The sequence below is a fragment of the Zea mays genome, chromosome 9 (assembly GCF_902167145.1).
Source record: "Zea mays cultivar B73 chromosome 9, Zm-B73-REFERENCE-NAM-5.0, whole genome shotgun sequence".
In the NCBI taxonomy this organism is placed as follows: Eukaryota; Viridiplantae; Streptophyta; class Magnoliopsida; order Poales; family Poaceae; genus Zea; species Zea mays.
Window position 1 is genome coordinate 115,037,794 of NC_050104.1, and position 20,108 is coordinate 115,057,901.

General features: G+C 48.6%; 1 protein-coding gene across 1 annotated transcript in view; it reads left to right on the top strand.

Annotated features, from left to right (window-relative positions):
• Window positions 1-20,108, top strand: part of LOC103638876 (glycosyltransferase-like KOBITO 1) — a 90,176-nt gene that overhangs the window by 67,750 nt on the left and 2,318 nt on the right. The window contains exons 2-3 of the mRNA XM_035962844.1: window positions 18,219-18,326; window positions 19,473-19,622. Coding sequence (XP_035818737.1) covers window positions 18,219-18,326; window positions 19,473-19,622 — 258 coding nt within the window. The remainder of the gene's footprint in view (window positions 1-18,218; window positions 18,327-19,472; window positions 19,623-20,108) is intronic.

The window sequence follows — 20,108 nt, forward strand, 5'->3', positions numbered from 1 at the left end:
GAGGCCGGGATCGGGCGAGGATGTGATTCCTCCTGAGGTCGAGGCCGAGGCCGAGTCTTGGGGGTCGGGCGAGGCAGAGACCTCCTCTCGAGGCCGAGGCCCAAGGTCGGGTGAGGCGAAGCTTCATGTTGCGCCCGAGGCTGAACTTGCTGTTGTAAGCCTTGCCTGGGTGGCTGGCACAGCATTCAGAGCGGGGTGAGCGGCGCTGTTTTCCTGTCAGATCGGTCAGTGGAAGGGCGAAGTGACTGCGGTCACTTCGACCTTGCCGACTGAGGCGCGCGTGTCAGGATAAGGTGTCAGGCTATCCTCGCATTGAATGCGCCTGTGATATGATCGGTTGGTGAGGCGATTTGGCCAAGGTTGCTTCTCGACGAAGCCTGCCTGATCTGGGCCTCGGGCGAGCCGAGGGTGTCACACCCGGTTTTAGAAGGCAAACCGAATGCGAACCATGTACGTGCCAGGATCAGCAATTCACGTACACAGTAGTTACATAACATGGACATCATCACACAGTGCTCAAATAGTATTAAAAGGGAAATATTCGATTACATCATAAGTCTGAGACATCCACATAGTCTTTACAATAAATCAAAGTGTGGAAAAGAAACGTAGATAAACGCGGCCTTCACAGGCAACCGACTGGGGGTTGCTGCTAACCCACGCCTAGAACTCGTCGTAGTCTTGGAACTCCTGGAAGTCTCCTTCCACGGCTTCATCTTCTCCTGAGCAGTGGTTGCAATGCTGACAACCTGGGGATGGGGGGGTTTAGTGTGTAGAGCAAGGGTGAGTACACATCAACATACTCAGCAAGTATCCTGTTTGGCTGTAGTGGACTAGCTTTATGTGGGGGGTAAGTCAAGCAGTTGCTTTTAGTTGGTCAGATTATTATTTACTAGTAGAAAGCCAGGTTTTAGCATTAACCCAAGTTATTAGCCCGATGTACCCTTTCCAAACGGAAAGAATACCACTTACCAGCACCATAGTCATAACCAGAACCATCAATCTCATTGCCACCTGTAAACCAAAATGTCTCTGATCAAGTACCACTAATCACTGGAGCTCCCTTGGCCGCTCATAACCGCGAGCACGGCTGATATATCAGTTTACAAACACTCTGCAGAGGTTGTGCACTTTACCCACAAGCCGTGATTCCTTTTCTTCCCGGAGATCATGACTCTCCATTGATCACTACCAAGGTGACCCAGCAGGGCATCACTACGTAGCCTTTACAAAGATTCCCCGGGGCTGTAGCCGGCCGTTAGGTTTCCTAAATGCACCGCACTCCTCCACAAGGGGCGAACCCAAACTTGGCAGAGCGAGCCGCATACACCGAGCCCCATTGACGGCACGACGGCTAAGCGAACTACACCTCGGATCCTCTAATTATTCAGCTAAGGGCACCCCATTACACCCGTATGGTTGCACTGTTTTCCTGGGCGGTCATCCAAAGAACAGGTCCTTACGGAGAGGCACTCCAGAAACCGCTCGAGCCCCCTTAAAGGCCTCAAGTAGAACATCATAAATAGAAGAGGGAAAACAGCGTATCATTGATCATTCTCATCATGTTCATTGATTAGAGTTGAGCAATAGCATAACACTAAGCAATAATAATCCAACCCAAATAGGTAGACAAGGACATGGATAACAAAAGCTAGTCAATCCTTAGGTATAAATGTGTAATGCGGGAGGTGAATTAAAGAATGTATAGGACAGAGATAGGTCAAGGGACACTTGCCTCCACCAATCGACTGCTGCTCAGGGGCTTCTCCTGCGAGTTCTTCGGGCTCCTCAACCAGATCGTTCTCTATGCGAGCGCAAACATACATATATCCACATATTTAATACAAAAGAACAGTACACCATACAATAGAGTGCAGTAAGTAAACAGACGTTCCACGCGGGTTCGCACTTAAGGCTAAGAGGGAAAGAGAAAAAGACAGTCGAGAAACAATCACGTTACATTATTATGAATTAAACCACTCGCTCAATTGAAAGGTGTTAATGTAGACACTATGTTTAGCATAAAGTAAAGTCATGTTTCATGTCTAATCATTGTAAACAATTGAAGGTGAATGAAAGGGAGGGGTCGCACGTCGAGACGTACGACACGGCATTTAGATTAAAATAGGAGGTAAACGACTCGCCACGCGACAGAGCGCACAACGAGACACTTGCACTAATTTTAAAGAGACGGTAAGCATCGCGCGACGAAGCGCACGACGGCATACGCCAACAGGGTTGGGTTTAAAGTGGAGCGTCGCGCGTCTGGACGCGCGACATCGCACCTTAAACAACCTGAAATTAAAATAGATCGTCGCGCGACGAAGCACGCGACACAACACCTTAATATTTATATATTAAAAGGATCGTCGCGCGACGCAGCACGCTAACTAACGGAGTTTGAAATCAACTACAAACCAGAAATAATCACCGCGCGCGTGGGTTTACGCACGCGGGAACGAGTTAGGGGGTAAACGAGGCCACGCGAGTCACGCCGGGAGCTAGGACGCCACATGCAGGGGGCCGAGGCCGCACGCAGGGAGCTGCGCGCCGGGGGGCAGGGGAGCCGCACCGGGGCCGGGGCCGAGCCGGGGCAGGGGAGGCCACGCCGGGGGCAAGGGCGGGCGGACCACGCCGAGGCCAGGGGCGGGCGCCGCCGCACGTGGGAGGGGCAGGGGCGGGCGAGCGCCGCCGCGAGAGGAGGCCGGGGCGGGCGAGCGCCGCCGCTAGGGGCCAGGGCGGGGGCGGGCGAGCGCCGCCGCGAGGGGCCAGGGCGGGGGCGGGCGAGCGCCGCCGCGGGGGAGGCCGGGGCGGGGCGGGCGAGCGCCGCCACACGCAGGGGAGGGGCGGGGGCGGGCGCCGCCGCGCGCAGGGGAGGGGCGGGGGCGGGCGCGCAGGGAAGGGAAGGGGAGGGAGAGGGAGAGAGAGGAGAAGGGAAGGGGAGGGGAGCTCACCTCGGGGTCCAAATTCCGGTGATCGCCGTCTCCAATCTCTAGGGCACCACGGGGAGAGAGAGGTGGAAGAGGGAGAGGGAGGTTGCTGCGCGGGAAATCCAAATGAGAAAGGGAGGAGAGGAGGGGGCGCATGGGAAGGTGTGGGCGCCAGGGGCACGCAGGGTCAGGCCAGGTTGGGCTGGGTTGGGCCGGGCCACTTCGCGGATCGAAACCCACGACACGCACGACCCAAACCAAGACGCACGACACGGCCCCAATCGCGAACCGAAAACCGAGACGGAACGAGACGACCACACAATATTAGACAAAGAAATGTGCTTCGGCATGATGCAACACCCATGCCACTTAGGTTTTGGTTCATACATGATACGGACACTTGTCACTATACTGGTTTGAAATTGGGAAGAAAGAGCGAATCAGGAAGAGAAAAGAGAGTAACGCCCGAATTTGGTGAGAGAAAAGAAGAAAAAAATTCTACCCCCAAATTCAGGGCGTTACAAACCTATCCCCCCTTAAAAGAATCTCGCCCTCGAGATTCAGGGATGGCTAGCAAAAAGCTCAGGGTATTTAGCCATCAGATCATCTTCGCGCTCCCAGGTTGCTTCTTCCTCAGAGTGGTGATTCCATCTGACTTTGCACATTCTGATGGTCTTCCTTCAGGTGACTCTGTCTACCGTCTCAAGGATTTGCGCTGGTTTTTCTGTGTAGGTCAAGTCCTCCTGAACCTCCAGGCCTTCCACTGGCAACTGCTCTTCTGGCACACGCAAGCACTTCTTCAACTGAGACACATGAAAGACATCATGCACCACAGACAAATTTTCTGGTAGGCTGAGCTGATAGGCCACTTCTCCACGCCTTGCGAGAATCTGATACGGGCCAATGTAACGGGGTGCTAGCTTGCCTTTGACTCCGAACCTTCTGACTCCTCTGATCGGTGACACTTTCAGATAGACAAAGTCTCCGACTTCGAAACTCAGCTCTCTTCTTCTTGTGTCTGCATAGCTTCGCTGCCTCGATTGCGCTCTCTTCAGATTCTCTCGGACCATCTTGATGTTCTCTTCGGCTTCAAGCAGAATGTCTGGCCCAAACACTTGCTTTTCTCCAGGCTGATCCCATCGCAACGGAGTTCTACAACTCCTTCCATAGAGCGCTTGAAATGGTGACATCTTCAAACTGGCCTGGTAACTGTTGTTATAGGAAAACTCTGCATAAGGCAATCGCTTGTCCCATCCGGACTGATCTTGCAACGCATAGGCTCTCAACATATCTTCAAGAATTTGATTGGTCCTTTCGGTCTGACCATCTGTCTGCGGATGATACGCTGAACTGAAATTTAGATGTGTGCCCAAGGCTTCATGCAAATGCTGCCAGAAATGAGAGGTGAACTGTGTTCCTCTATCTGACACTATCTTCTTTGGCACACCGTGAAGACAGACGATCCGAGACATGTACAACTCTGCCAATACTGCACTGCTGTAGTTGGTCTTGACTGGTATGAAGTGGGCTGACTTGGTCAAATGGTCCACTACTACCCAAATAGAATCGTAGCCGGCTCGAGTACAAGGCAATCCGACTATGAAATCCATGCCGATTTCATCCCATTTCCACTGAGGGATTTGCAACGATTGCAACAGTCCAGCTGGTCTCTGGTGCTCTGCCTTGATCCTTTGACAACTATCACACTTAGCCACATGCTCTGCGATTTCCCTCTTCATTCCGTACCACCAGAATTTCTTCTTTAGATCTTGATACATTTTCTCACTTCCGGGGTGAATCGAATAAGCTGTCTCATGAGCTTCCTTGAGGATCAACTCCCGAATAGACAGGACATTGGGAACACACAAGCGGTCTTTGAACCATATCACACCTTCTGCATCTTCCCGAAAATCTTTGCCTCTGCCATCTAGAATCAGTCGCCGGATCTCACTGATCTTCTCATCGTTCTTCTGCGCTTCTTTGATTTCCCGCTCCAGGGTAGGTTCCAACTCAATTGTGACTCCTCGCGTGTTGTTCAGAAATCCGAGACTCAACCTGTCAAACTCTTTGGCCAACTCATAAGGCATCGGACGAGCGACCATCAGATTGACTTGACTCTTTCTGCTCAAAGCATCTGCCACTACGTTCGCTTTGTCTGGATGGTAATGGATCTCCAACTCATAGTCTTTGATCAGCTCTAACCATCTTCGTTGCCTCATATTCAACTTTGACTGAGTGAATATGTACTTCAGACTCTTGTGGTCTGTGTAAACATCGCATTTCTGTCCATACAGATAGTGCCTCCATGTCTTCAGTGCGTGAAGCACTGCTACCAACTCTAGGTCATGGATCGGGTAATTCTTCTCATGAACCTTCAGTTGTCGGGACGAGTAAGCCACAACTCTTCCCTCTTGCATCAACACACATCCCAAACCTGTGTAACAAGCATCACAATACACCGAGAAGGGCTTGTGCACATCAGGTAAGACTAAGACAGGCGCTGTTGTCAACTTCTCTTTCAGCGCTTCGAAGGCCTCTTGGCATTTTTGGGTCCACTTGAACTCCACCTTGTTGCCTAGCAACATTGTCATTGGTTTTGCAATCTTCGAAAACCCTTCAATGAATCGCCGATAATATCCGGCCATTACAATGAAACTCTTGATTCCTCGAGCATCTGTTGGCGCCTTCTAGTTCAGAATGTCTGCCACTTTCTTCGGATCCACAGCCAATCCTTCCTTGTTGATTATGTGACCCAAGAACAGGACTTCACTGATCCAGAACTCGCACTTGCTCAACTTTGCATACAACTGGTGCTCTCGCAATCTCTGCAATACCATCTTCAAATGATCTGCATGCTCTTCTTCGCTTTGAGAATAAATCAGAATGTCATCAATGAATACCACCACAAACTTATCAAGATAATCCATGAATACACTGTTCATCAAGTTCATAAAGAAGGCTGGTGCATTTGTTAGGCCGAAAGACATCATAGTGAACTCATACAACCCATACTTGGTAATGAATGTCGTCTTCGGAATGTCTGAAGGTCGGATCCTGAGCTGATGATAACCTGACCTCAGATCAATCTTGGAGAACACACTGGCTCCTCTCAACTGGTCGAACAGATCTTCTATTCTGGGCAAGGGGTACTTGTTCTTGATTGTGACTTCATTCAGAGCTCGATAATCGATACACATCCTTCTGGTGCCATCTTTCTTTTCCACAAATAGGACAGGGGCGACCCAAGGTGAGGTGCTTGGCCGGATGTAACCTTTCTCCGACAGCTCATCGATCTGCTTTTTAAGTTCAACCAACTCCGGTCCTGATACTCTGTAAGCTCTCTTAAAGATGGGGGTGGTTCCAGGAAGAAGCTCTATGGCAAATTCAACTTTCCGCTCTGGTGGCATACCCGGTAAGTCCTTGGGAAACACATCTGGAAACTCAGACACAATCTTGATCCTCTCAATTGGGTCTGCTTCACTGCTATCGACAGCCATCTGATAACAACTTCCTTTCTTCGGCTCAGGCGGGACTAACTCGGTCACCACTTCCTCTCCTAGTGGGGACACCAACTTGATTGTCCTCTTATCACAACTGATAGCTGCCTGATACTTATCTAGTCAATTCATCCCTAGGATGACATCTATTCCCTGAGTACCCATTACTATAAGGTTAGCGGGAAACGTTATCTCCCTTATTTCCACACTTACATTCAAACAAATGCTATCGGCTCGAATTCTACCACCGGCTGAGTCAATTTGAATGGGGGTTGACATGGTAGTAATTGGAAGATTATGTGCTTCTACCCATGATGCAGTAATGAAAGAATGTGTTGCTCCAGTATCAAATAACACCTCTGCAATATGAGAGTCGACTGGGAACATACCTACTATCATGCCGGGGGTCTCCTGAACTGCTTTAGCCTCCAAGTGGTTCAGTCTCCCATGATTATAGCGCGGCTGAGAGCGGTTGCCTGCTCCAGGCTGAGACACGTTCTGCTTTGCTGGGGCATTGGGGCCTGACTACTGCTGGGCTGCCTTCTTCGGACATTGCATCACCCAGTGGCCTTGCTCTCCACAGTGGAAACATGCCCTGTTTCCAACCTGAGCTGGTGCTGCCTGACTGTTCTGCTGGGTTGCTGGGGCAGGAAGACGAGGTGTCTGCTGATTCTGCCTCTGAAACTGGCCTCCTCCTGACTGATTGTTCTGACGATTCTGATACTGGTGCTGAGGATACTGCCTTTGGAACTGCTGATGCTGCTGAGGTGGACGCTAGTACTGCCTGAACTGCTGAGGTTGATTGCTTGAGAAACGAGGCTGATTGTTGCTTCCAGACTAGGGTCCACTGATCTTGCGCTTACGATCCTCCATATCCTTACGCTTCCTCTCTGTCATGATTGCCCTATCAATCAGGTGCTGGAATGTCGGGAAGGTGTGATTTATCAGTTGGTACTGCAGAGGATCAACCAAGCCTCTCAGGAAACGGTACTGTCGCTTGGCGTCGGTGTTGACATCTTCAGGAGCATAACGAGACAACTGCAGAAACCTGTCTCGGTACTCACTGACAGACGATGACCCTTGCTTGAGGGCCAGGAACTCCTCCTTCTTTACTGTCATCACACCTGCAGGAACATGGTACTGACGAAAGCTACCTCTAAACTCTTCCCAGGTGATGGTGTCGGGGTTGGCATGGGTGGTGAGATAAGACTCCCACCATGACTGAGTTGCTCCTCTCAACAGACGAGGACCATACAGGACTTTCTCCCTGTCATCGCACTGAGCGGTATGCAACTCCCGCTCCACAGTGCGCAGCCAGTCTTCAGCATCCATGGGGTCAGAAGAATGAGCAAACGTTGGGGGATGACCTCTCATGAATTCAGCACGCTTGTCTCTGGGCATCTGAGGCATCTGAGGCTGAGGTGGTGGTTGTTGCTGTTGCTGCTGAATGGAGGCCAGAGTCTGACCGATGGCTTGAACTGTCTGAGTCTGCATCAGAAACATCTGCTCGATGGACATCGGGGGCGGGGGCGGCAGTTGCTGTTGCTGGGGTACCTCTTCCTGCTGAGCTGGCCGCTCCTGCTGAGCACGCCTTCCTCCTCTGCGCCTGTTCTCTGACATCTGCAGAATACAACCACACATCAGAACTGATCTTGCAAATCTTGCAGCATAAGAAAAGAGTATAGAATTCTCCACCACACTGAACAGATGAGCATCTTCACTGATCTCCAACACAGACCAACACAGCTTCTTAGATAAAGAGGAAAGTGGAACAAAAGGTTTTTCCCAACTAGATAACTAACTCTATTAATATAATAGGTAAACCAAAATGCAGGGGATACCCACATTCTGGTGACAGTCATTACAAATATCCAAATCAAACATAGTTCATCATGACAAACATAAATGCACAGGATATAGCAAACTACCCTGTCTAACTAAGACTAACTAAGAGCGAGACTAACGCTAAGACTGTAGCTTCTACGTATATATTTTGTATAAATTACAAGATCCGACTCTAGCGATCTATGGTTCTAGATTTATCTTGGTCTTGTAGTCGGGATTGCCATAAGACTGGCGTCCACGCCGAGGTGAGCGGTACGGGTGCTGAGTCCCAACGGGAGCGGGGGAACCATCATCTAGGTGACGACGCTCCGCGCGCTCAGCCCGCAGCAGGGCGATCTCAGCACGAGCCCTACTCAGCTCGTCTAGCGCATGGTCCAGCTCCGTGTTTAGCACGGCGGCTAGGTTGACTGTGCCGCTCAACCTAGGATTGTCCTCACCGACAGGTGAAACAATCACGCCTCCTGTGCTGCTAGATGGACGGCGGGGGTAATACTTCAGGTCGAGACCGTCAGCTACCCCACCGAGAACCGAGCAGTAGTGCGAAAGCGCACGCCGTGTGGCATCTTGCATGGCCGCCTCAACTGAGTCCCGCTCAGAGATAGAATAGTGCTCTGAGCAGGCCTCCGCACCCTGGAGACTGTTCTCCAGACGGCGCACCAAGCAGGTCGCCTCCCAGCGGTCCGGGTAGACCCCGCGACTATGCTGGTAGACCACACAGCGATACTCGATAGACCAAGTACGCCGGTTAAGTGCCCGACGTAGCAGGGTGTCGAGCACATCGTGGAAGTGACACCCGCGAGCAGCGTCGCGAGTGATGGGTCGAGCAACCCATCCTTTCGGCTCCTGGTCAGCAGAGAAGTCGATGTCGTGGCTCGAGCTGTCGTCGCCACCTCCGTCGTCTGGGTCTCCTCCAGCAGCTACTCCAGAGGCTGGGGCATCCGGTGGTGGTGCAGGGGGCGCCTCCAGAGGAAGCACAGGGGAGCAGCTCCTCACAGACTCTATCTCCTGTTGGAGCGAGAAAGAAGAGCCCTGCTGCTCCTGTCGTCGACGTTCCTGCTCCTCATGCAGGCGGTGGTGCAGCCTCTCCAAGCGACTGGACTGACCGGCCACGGGACGGCGAAGCGGACGCTCAGCAAGGCGGGAGGGTAAGAAGGGGATGACGGACTTTCGTGCAGTGTGCCTAAGACGAGCCATCTACAAAAGACACCGCAAGCAAAAGAGTGAGAACATAATTAATATGACCAGCAAATAATGAACCATAAATAAATGAAGGATTAGAATAAAAACATAATTTTCAGCAAGGTATAATATATAGTAGAACATAGGTTTGGTCGGTATGACCAACTTTTGAAGGGATATCAAAGTCAAGCCAGGGACAGAGGTCTATAGTCCTTAGAACGACCATTCTACTCTAGGTTAGCGGTCCTACAGTCAGCATAGCTTTGATACCACTTATGTCACACCCGGTTTTAGAAGGCAAACCGAATGCGACCCATGTACGTGCCAGGATCAGCAATTCACGTACACAGCAGTTACATAACATGGACATCATCACACAGTGCTCAAATAGTATTAAAAGGGAAATATTCGATTACATCATAAGTCTGAGACATCCACATAGTCTTTACAATAAATCAAAGTGCGGAAAAGAAACGTAGATAAACGCGGCCTTCAAAGGCAGCCGACTGGGGGTTGCCGCTAACCCACGCCTAGAACTCGTCGTAGTCTTGGAACTCCTGGAAGTCTCCTTCCACGGCTTCATCTTCTCCTGAGCAGTGGTTGCAATGCTGACAGCCTGGGGATGGGGGGGTTTGGTGTGTAGAGCAAGGGTGAGTACACATCAACATACTCAGCAAGTATCTTGTTTGGCTGTAGTGGACTAGCTTTATGTGGGGGGTAAGTCAAGCAGTTGCTTTTAGTTGGTCAGATTATTATTTACTAGTAGAAAGCCAGGTTTTAGCATTAACCCAAGTTATTAGCCCGATGTACCCTTTCCAAACGGAAAGAATACCACTTACCAGCACCATAGTCATAACCAGAACCATCAATCTCATTGCCACCTGTAAACCAAAATGTCTCTGATCAAGTACCACTAATCACTGGAGCTCCCTTGGCCACTCATAACCGCGAGCATGGCTGATATATCAGTTTTCAAACACTCTTCAGAGGTTGTGCACTTTACCCACAAGCCGTGATTCCCTTTCTGCCCGGAGATCATGACTCTCCATTGATCACTACCAAGGTGACCCAGCAGGGCATCACTACGTAGCCTTTACAAAGATTCCCCAGGGCTATAGTCGGCCGTTAGGTTTCCTAAATGCACCGCACTCCTCCACAAGGGGCGAACCCAAAATTGGCAGAGCGAGCCGCATACACCGAGCCCCATTGACGGCACGACGGCTAAGCGAACTACACCTCGGATCCTCTAATTATTCAGCTAAGGGCACCCCATTCCACCCTCATGGTTGCACTGTTTTCCCGGGCGGTCATCCAAAGAACAGGTCCTTACGGAGAGGCACTCGAGAAACCGCTCGAGCCCCCTTAAAGGCCTCAAGTAGAACATCATAAATAGAAGAGGGAAAACAGCGTATCATTGATCATTCTCATCATATTCATTGATTAGAGTTGAGCAATAGCATAAGACTAAGCAATAATAATCCAACCCAAATAGGTAAACAAGGACATGGATAACAAAAGCTAGTCAATCCTTAGGTATAAATGTGTAATGCGGGAGGTGAATTAAAGAATGTATAGGACAGAGATAGGTCAAGGGACACTTGCCTCCACCAACCGACTGCTGCTCAGGGGCTTCTCCTGCGAGTTCTTCGGGCTCCTCAACCAGATCGTTCTCTATGCGAGCGCAAACATACATACATCCACATATTTAATACAAAAGAACAGTACACCATACAATAGAGTGCAGTAAGTAAACAGACGTTCCACGCGGGTTCGCACTTAAGGCTAAGAGGGAAAGAGAAAAAGACAGTCGAGAAACGATCACGTTACATTATTATGAATTAAACCACTCGCTCAATTGAAAGGCGTTAATGTAGACACTATGTTTAGCATAAAGTAAAGTCATGTTTCATGTCTAATCATTGTAAACAATTGAAGGTGAATGAAAGGGAGGGGTCGCACGTCGAGACGTACGACACGACATTTAGATTAAAATAGGAGGTAAACGACTCGCCACGCGACAGAGCGCACAACGAGACACTTGCACTAATTTTAAAGAGACGGTAAGCATCGCGTGACGAAGCGCACGACGGCATACGCCAACAAGGTTGGGTTTAAAGTGTAGCGTCGCGCGTCTAGACGCGCGACATCGCACCTTAAACAACCTGAAATTAAAATAGATCGTCGAGCGACGAAGCACGCGACACAACAGCTTAATATTTATAGATTAAAAGGATCGTCGCGCGATGAAGCGCGCGACACAGCACGCTAACTAACGGAGTTTGAAATCAACTACAAACCAGAAATAATCTCCGCGCGCGTGGGTTTACGCACGCGGGAACGCGTTAGGGGGTAAACGAGGCCACGCGAGTCACGCCGGGAGCTGGGACGCCACACGCAGGGAGCTGCGTGCCGGGGGGCAGGGGAGCCACGCCGGGGCCGGGGAGGCCGCGCCGGGGGCCGGCCGCGCCGGGGGCAAGTGCAGGCGGACCACGCCGGGGGCGGGCGCCGCCGCGCGGGGGAGGTGCAGGGGCGGGCGAGCGTCGCCGCGAGGGGCCAGGGCGGGGGCGGGCGAGCGCCGCCGTGGGGGAGGTCGGGGCAGGGGCGGGCGCCGCCGCGGAGGGAGGCGGGGGCGGGGCGGGCGCCGCCGCGCGCAGGGGAGAGAGAGGGGGCGCACAGGGAAGGGAAGGGGAGGGAGAGGGAGAGAGAGGAGAAGGGAAGGGGAGGGGAGCTCACCTCGGGGTCCAAATTCCGGTGATCGCCGTCTCCAATCTCTAGGGCACCACGGGGAGAGAGAGGTGGAAGAGGGAGAGGGAGGTTGCTGCGCGGGAAATCCAAATGAGAGAGGGAGGAGAGGAAGGGGCGCATGGGAAGGTGTGGGCGCCAGGGGCGCGCAGGGCCGGGCCGGGTTGGGCTGGGTTGGGCCGGGCCACTTCGCGGATTGAAACCCACGACACGCACGACCCAAACCGAGACGCACGACACGGCCCCAATCGCGAACCGAAAACTGAGACGGAACGAGACGACCATGCAATATTAGACAAAGAAATGTGCTTCGGCATGATGCAACACCCATGACACTTAGGTTTTGGTTCATACATGACACGGACACTTGTCACTATACTGGTTTGAAATTGGGAAGAAAGAGCGAATCAGGGAGAGAAAAGAGAGTAACGCCCGAATTTGGTGAGAGAAAAGAAGAAAAAAAATTTACCCCCAAATTCAGGGCGTTACAGAGGGTGCGCCCGCTGCCTGAAGAGACCCTCGGGCGAGGCGTGAATTCGTCCGGGACTACTGTTCCCGCCCGAGGCTAGGGTCGGGCGAGGCGAGATTGCGTCCCTTGGTAGGCGAGGTCTTGACCTAAACCGTGCCCATCAGTCTCTGCAGCTTGTGCTGATGGTGGTTACCAGCCGTGTTTAGAAGTGTTGGGAGTACCCCTAATTACGGTACCCGACAACAAGTTTGACAAATTTGTGACTACAATTTAGTAATTAACACAAGTCGGCTAGTTGTAACAACATAAAATTCCAGCTACTATCAAATTTTGTACATAATTATATAGAAATATTATCATCTACTATCGGCTTTGTCATACTAAGCTACTATCAAGCTACTCACTGCAGTGTACAAATTTGAGGGCTACTACAGTACTATCAATTTGACAGAGATAGTAGTAATACAGTACTAACAGTTTGACATATATAATAGTAACAGCTACAGTGTACACAATTTACACTTGTTTCTTTGATCCAGCAAACAAAATTAGCCTCAGCTTTCATTGACCACTATCTTTGCATACCAGGTTAGCATCATAGTCACATATCAAACTCGTTAATTATTGTAAGAACAAGAGTATAATATCAGTTCTTAATCATCAATAAGGAAATGCATATAACTCAGGTTAATCTAACTCAGGAAAACATCATTATTCTATACAAGTGTAGCATATATGTTCTCAAATAAGGAAATGCATAGAACTCAGGTTAATCTAACTCAGGAAAACATCATTGTTCTATTCAAGTGTAGCATATCTGTTCTCAAATAAGAAAATACATAGAACTCAGGGAAACATCATTATTCTATAAAAATATAGCATATCTGTTCTTAAGTACCATATAGGATATAGAGAATACAGCAAGTGTAGTACATTTGTTCTTAAACAGCATAAAAGGACGTACATATAGATTCGAGCAAGTGTAGCTTATCTGTTCTTAAGCATTATATAGGATAGGATAGACAAATCAGATCAGATATGGTAGTGTTTGGCTAGAAAAGTCTTGAGCCATAGGTCACGATCATCACGAGTCATGTCCAGGAACACTTGGGATGTGGTCTTGTGCCCCATCATGTGGTTAAAGACATACATGAGAGCCTCCCTAGAGAACCTAGGACAGTTGATTAAAACATTATAGATCTCAGGTGCTACTTCAGCATGGATGTTTTCACGGACGTCTGTTTTTTCAACCCGTCCTTCATCCCCGCGTCCGGCGTCCCTGTCGCCTCGTCTCCCGCACTCGCGTCGCCGTTGTTTCCTTTTCTATCTGGAATCGCAATGTTAGCAAGTCTCTATGTGGTAGTACGAAACTGTGTTTAACAGAAATAAAAATTTCGGCCATATGCCGCCTGGAGCACGTGCGCTAGCTTTGGCACGGCTGCCGTTGCCGTGTGCCCGTGCAGTGCAGCCCGACAACTTAGATGTCTCCACAAATATATCTCTAACGCTTAGATGTCTTCACAATGTCACCGCCCGACAACTTCTTGTGTTGAGACACCATGAGAGTCATGTACTGCCTTCACGCCGTCTCCACGATCGTCTGATCTTCTATCGATAACTCCAACCTCCCAAGACTCTAGAGAAGATTGTGATACCGATTTCTGTCAGTTCAATAAAAAAATATAAAGTAGACCTACTTTTTTTACATACAACTTTAAAAATTAATAACCAACAAACAGAGAATTATTGCGGCGCAAGTTTTTTAATCCTTAAAGTGTTTTAGCAACTTACTAAATCTAAAATTTAAGGTGCTAAATTTACATACTTATTGAAGATGCTCTAATAAATATATCTGAGTTGCCAAGCTATTTTCTACCTGACTCCACACTAACGGGTGGTGGACCGGTTCCGAGTGTCTCATTTTCACCTGGGATTATATTTTGGTTTTGTTGACTAAAATTTAACTTACATATCTTTACATTCTAAACCAAAAAATACATCTTTAAATTCTAAGCCAAAATACACTAAAAATCAGATCGGTTTTTGTTTCCCGGTCAGTAACGAGAATGTAATAATTTTCTGAAAACCGATAAATCCCAAGCGAGAAATTCATCTATGGTTTTCCCATACAAAGATAGAGATGGTAATAGATCATGATCCAAATATTTCTTCACTATTTGTTTAAGTCCTTAAATAGTTTTAGTTAAAAATAAATAGATATAAAGTCTGATCCTAATTTAATCCGATCCTTAAATTTTATGGAGCCTGGGCGTGTTCGGCTGGCTACAAGCCGACACTGTTGCAGTTGTTTGGATTGCTGCAGCTGCAATCCATAGAGAGAAAAATACTGTAGAAGCCGCAGCCGCAGCCGGATTGCAGCCGCAGCAAGCTGCAGCGAACAAGCTGCCTGTTATCACCCTTACACCCAGGTCCAATAGAAATATGTTAAAACGACGCACGTGTGAGGACAATAAGTAGTGATGGTGAACAAAGGCGCTGCGGTATAGTCTCTGCTGGTATGGTATGGCTGATCTATCTAACCCTCTGTTCTTCTATTCAACTCTTAATACCGATCCACGGGCTCACGGGGACCACCGACTATCTCGATGCTGCCTTCAGCGCCAAGGCTGGATGGAATGGACCGCTTCGCTGCTCCACGTCATGTTGGCATGTTCCATTCAGGCAGCTGCGAGCTTCTTCCTTCTTGGCTTCGTCGTCTTACCATTTGCCATGTGTGAAGTATACTTTTAATTTATGCCTTTCTGGTAGATTATAGCACTACTGATTGCAAGTGCCAAATACCCTGCAAAGTGTAAACGGTAGTAGTAGACACCGTCGTCTACAGATAGAGACGCCGTTTTATCTAATCCGTGTCAGTAAAAAAAAAGCAATCAATTTCCTTAGGAGCCAAGCAGAAGTTGAAAATCGACAGCAATCAATAGCTGTCTTAACCCGTCAAAAACTGCCCTCAAACCCTCGAATGAAAGGGATCTAGTACGACCATTTTTGTTCTCAAACCGCTTCTCTTTCCTCCTGTGGCTCGCTGAAGCGTGGGTTCAGTGGAGGTCGTGGTGCTCTGGACAGCCCTTGAGTCGCCGCCGTGCCCGCCGGGCTAGCAGCCGCCACAGGGAGTCGTACCCCACGTCGCACTTGCATTCTCTGTCCGCACACAGGAGAAGATGGGAGTCACGGGAGGGAGAGTGCATAGAAGGAAGAGAGACTTCTTTGTCAATAACACATGGGCCCCAACACATGTGGCCCTGTTTGTTTGAGATTATAATCTATATAGATTATATAATCCAATATAAATAAGCTAGTGAGGAAACAAACAAGCAATTTATCTGATAAGATTATATAATCTAGCACTTGAGATTATGATAATTCTATAAGCTCATCAAAGAATGCTTATTTTAGCTTATTTTTGATGAAAGACCTACTATCCATGACAAGTTGATTAAAATTACTTTCAATTGACATCCACCTGTTCATAGGCGTTCTCACCCACCAGACAAGTAAAACATCTAAGGGTATTGTTGTATTTATATGCATATGAATAATAAGCCGAGTCCAAATAATCTCAGCTAACAAACAGCAGCACCTAGCTTATTTAATCCAGAGCAAATAATCCAGATTATATAATCTAGATTATAATTTAGATTATATAATCTATAAGTTGAAACAAACAGGGGACAGAAACTTCTCCAATCTGGTGGAGCACTTGTCCTCTATAATTATACTAGTAGTCTATAATCTACTAGTATAATTCAGTTTATCTTTTTAGTTGTGTCATGGGGTCTAGCAGCGATGCCTGGGCACTGCAGCTGCAGCTCAAACAGCAGTGGTGGTGTCCATTGAACAAACGTAGCTCTAAGTCCTTCCACAGCGTGGTGGCTGCGCGGTGCGGTGCTACGTCCACATAGCGTGCACGAAAGATGCTTGGAGTGAGATCGATAGGTGTTTTAGACACAAACCCAGTCGATCCACGCAACAAACAAAGAAGAAACGTTACTAAAGGTCGATGGACTTTAATCCCTGCAACACAGAGTCATTAGTTATGAGTCATTAGTTATGCAAGTATGAAGATCGGTGCACTCCCGTGAATAAATTTGTTTAGTAGACGCAAACTCACTGCACATATATATATACACCTGTTGCATTTGATAAGACCAGCCCATCAATATGCTCTATTGCACAATGGCGCATGTGTACCAATGCACCACGCACTGCTAAAGCTGGGGACGGTAGCAACAGGGGCACGTGAAAGAAGATGAAGGTGCGTGCATGATACGGTGGTCAATGGCTCTGGCCGACGACTCGCGGTCTGCTCTCATGCACGTTTCCTAAAGCGTCAGCCCGCACGTCACGGCCGGACCCGGTACCCGTTTCTGCTTCTTCTAGATGTGGACCCGTCTTCCTGGTGCTCCTGCTGGCCCGCTAGCTCTGCTTAGTGCTTGCTTACTGGCAAAACCGAGCTAGCAAATCAGTGAAGTCCAAGACGAAGGAAGCAAGTGGTTAGCTGAAGCTCCAGATCACTGGCGACACTAACACTCTGCTTTCTCCCAGCAGGGAGCACAACCGACAAAAGCGAGGTGGACGTGTTTAGAAACCAGAACCAGGTCCTTAACGTAGATGAATGTAATGCCTGTTACTGTGTTCCAAAACGTTTGCATACTGGCGGTTTGATTCTCTTTTTTTTTTTTGAAGTACCTTGACGAGTTTATTAATTAGCACAGCACGCTTCGGGGTTGTATGTCTCGTTTTTATATAACAGCACGTGCAACGTATCGTCCAGGCATATGTCGACACTTCTGAATGTGTCCGCCGCCACCTTGTCAACAAGACGTGCGTCACTGCGTGCATACGAAGTCACGAAGATATATTTGTCCGGCTAAGACAGTATTATCGTCGTTGATTCCATAACAAAAATCTATTTAGATACTGAGGATTAATTGTTTAGTAGCTAAAAATTAGTTTGCTAGCTAACCGGTAAGGTATTTTTAGCTAAATCTTAGCCCGCCTAAACTAGTTAGGCCTATCTGATTCAGACAACGTCTAAGAAAATTCTAAAGAAATTTTTTCTGGAGAAAACTTTTGTTCACTTGGTTTAGAGGATCTTCAGGAGACTAATCAAATAATTTATCAAGCCAAATTTTAGCTACTTAATAGCAAAATGACTCTCCAAAAAACTAGTCATCCAACTCGTCAAGCTTTTGTCTCTCTAAATTTACCCTATCACTAGCCAAACTAACTTGCATGTTGAAGAGTGTGTTGAAATAAGATAATATATATATATATATATATAAATGAATTATAGTTTAATTCTTATGAAGAGGTAAATAGAGAGTTATAAATGAATTATCCATGCTCACCAGCCTTTGTTGAGGCCTCCATGTATTCAGCTTCAGCCTGGTGGGTCTCAGCTTGACTTGTAGTTGGACATGCATGATGCAAGGCCCTAGCTATAGGCTCCTGGCTAGCATAGGTCAGTTCACCTATTATTTGGCATGTTGACCAGAAAGATGTTTCTCGAGTCATCGGAGTTATTAAAACCTGAAGCCGTTTGGAGCTCTCCCCGCGTTTCGCGGTCGCAGTTTTGCACAAAGATCCTCTGTCTTTTCGCGATTTAGCTCGTGCTCCTCCCTCGACGTGGTCTCCGGAATCCAGGTGCAAATCCCTCCCTCCCTCCCAGTCCCCCTCCCCACCTCCCTCTCCGCGCGGCGGCTGCCGTCAAAGCCGCCGGGGCTGTCCCTCCCTCCCTCCCAGCCCCCCTCCCCACCTCCCTCTCCGCGCGGCGGCTGCCGTCGAAGCCGCCGGGGCCGTCCACCACCAACCCCTACCCGCTCTTCGCCAACCCTCGCCTCCTGCGCCGCCGCCTGGCGCTCTCCGGCGCTGGCGCCGACCAAGCCCCGCGCCGCGCCGCGCCGACCCCAGCCGCCGCGGGTGAGGGCCCCTCCGCCCTCCTCCACCGAGGACCCGGTCCTTGTCCGCGTCGCCGACGAAGGCGTGCCGCTCGAGGGCGTCATCCAGATTGAGAAGCTCGGGGATGCGGCCGCCGAGTCCAAGCTCGTCTCCTACGGGTACGTGCAGCTGGCCGACTCGAAGATCGTAGAGATCTGGTCACAATGGGCGACGAGCAGGCTTGAGATGGGGACGGAGGTTCTTGTCGCGATCACCTCTCGTCGCGTCCCCATCTCCCCACCAACCCCAAATCCCAAGATCTGGTTATCTCCGTCGTCGCCCTCTCGAGGAGGCGACGAGCAGGCTTCTCTCCCCGCACGGCCTCCTCCCCACTAGGCAGCCGGATCCCCACGTGTGGTGCCGCGATTCTGCTTGCGCGTTGAAGCAACAGTTGCCTCCTCCCCACTAGCGCTCGTTCTATGTTCGGTAAATTGTGCAGTGCAGGTCGTAGCATTCAAGTGAAAGTTCCCTTGCATGAGCAACCGTAGCTGCAGTATATGTAGAAATTCCTTGTTTGTACAATCATGATTGCACAATATGGAGATGTTGTATCATCACATTCATATACACAAGAGTTTTGGCAACAGCATGAATCCAAGCATATTAGTTTACCTTGTTATTAAGGTAGGAACTTGGGAAAACAAGATATATAACATTCCTGTGATCTTAAAATGTTTGTTGAGAAGCCTCACTCGCGAACACTTGCCATGATCCAACAATACCATTTTTTCATTTCAACCTTAAAACCTTGTCCCCTCTTTTTCTTTTTTTCTTTTGTTTTGCAATAATCTTGTTCACATTTTGAACCCAAACTGTACCTATATTCAGCTTATCCTGTATCTTGGATTGCAGATCTGTATCACGGGAAGCACATCTGCTGGCCTACACCAGATTCTTCCATGGTTGTATTATCACAATGTCATTGGTGTTTCACATTTCTTTCTATTAGTTGAAGGAGAGGCTGCAAAGCCAGCTGTCACCTCTGTTCTTGAATCTATTCAGGTAAACAAGTAATTTCTATCCCATATCATGTCTTATTTCTTTGCATTATCTAAGCACTGACTTTCTGTGTCTTTAGGGGGTAAAAATTATTTACAGAACTAAAGAACTGAAAGAGAAACAGGATAGAAAGTATGTCGATGACACAACAGTTCCATGAGAACCTTTTCAACCTTAAAATACCCGTTCCAAGCTAAAAATAATTTAACTGAAAATTTGGTTTTCAGCTATTGTTTGATAGTTCTGATTTTGGTAAGCTATGTAACTAAAATGTGTTGATGAGTGCTAAATCATGATAGTACTTGCTTCAAACTATATGGTAGTGGTATGACAAGTTACTTGCTTTCATCGCAACACTGCCATTGAACAATTCTGAATATTGGTTCTGAAGTGTTGCTGATTGGATCATGTATCTCCATGTTCCTGACTTATGTATTTCTGAAGTATCGTGTTAATTGTTCTGTTGTTCACTTGTTCTAAAGCTTCTGT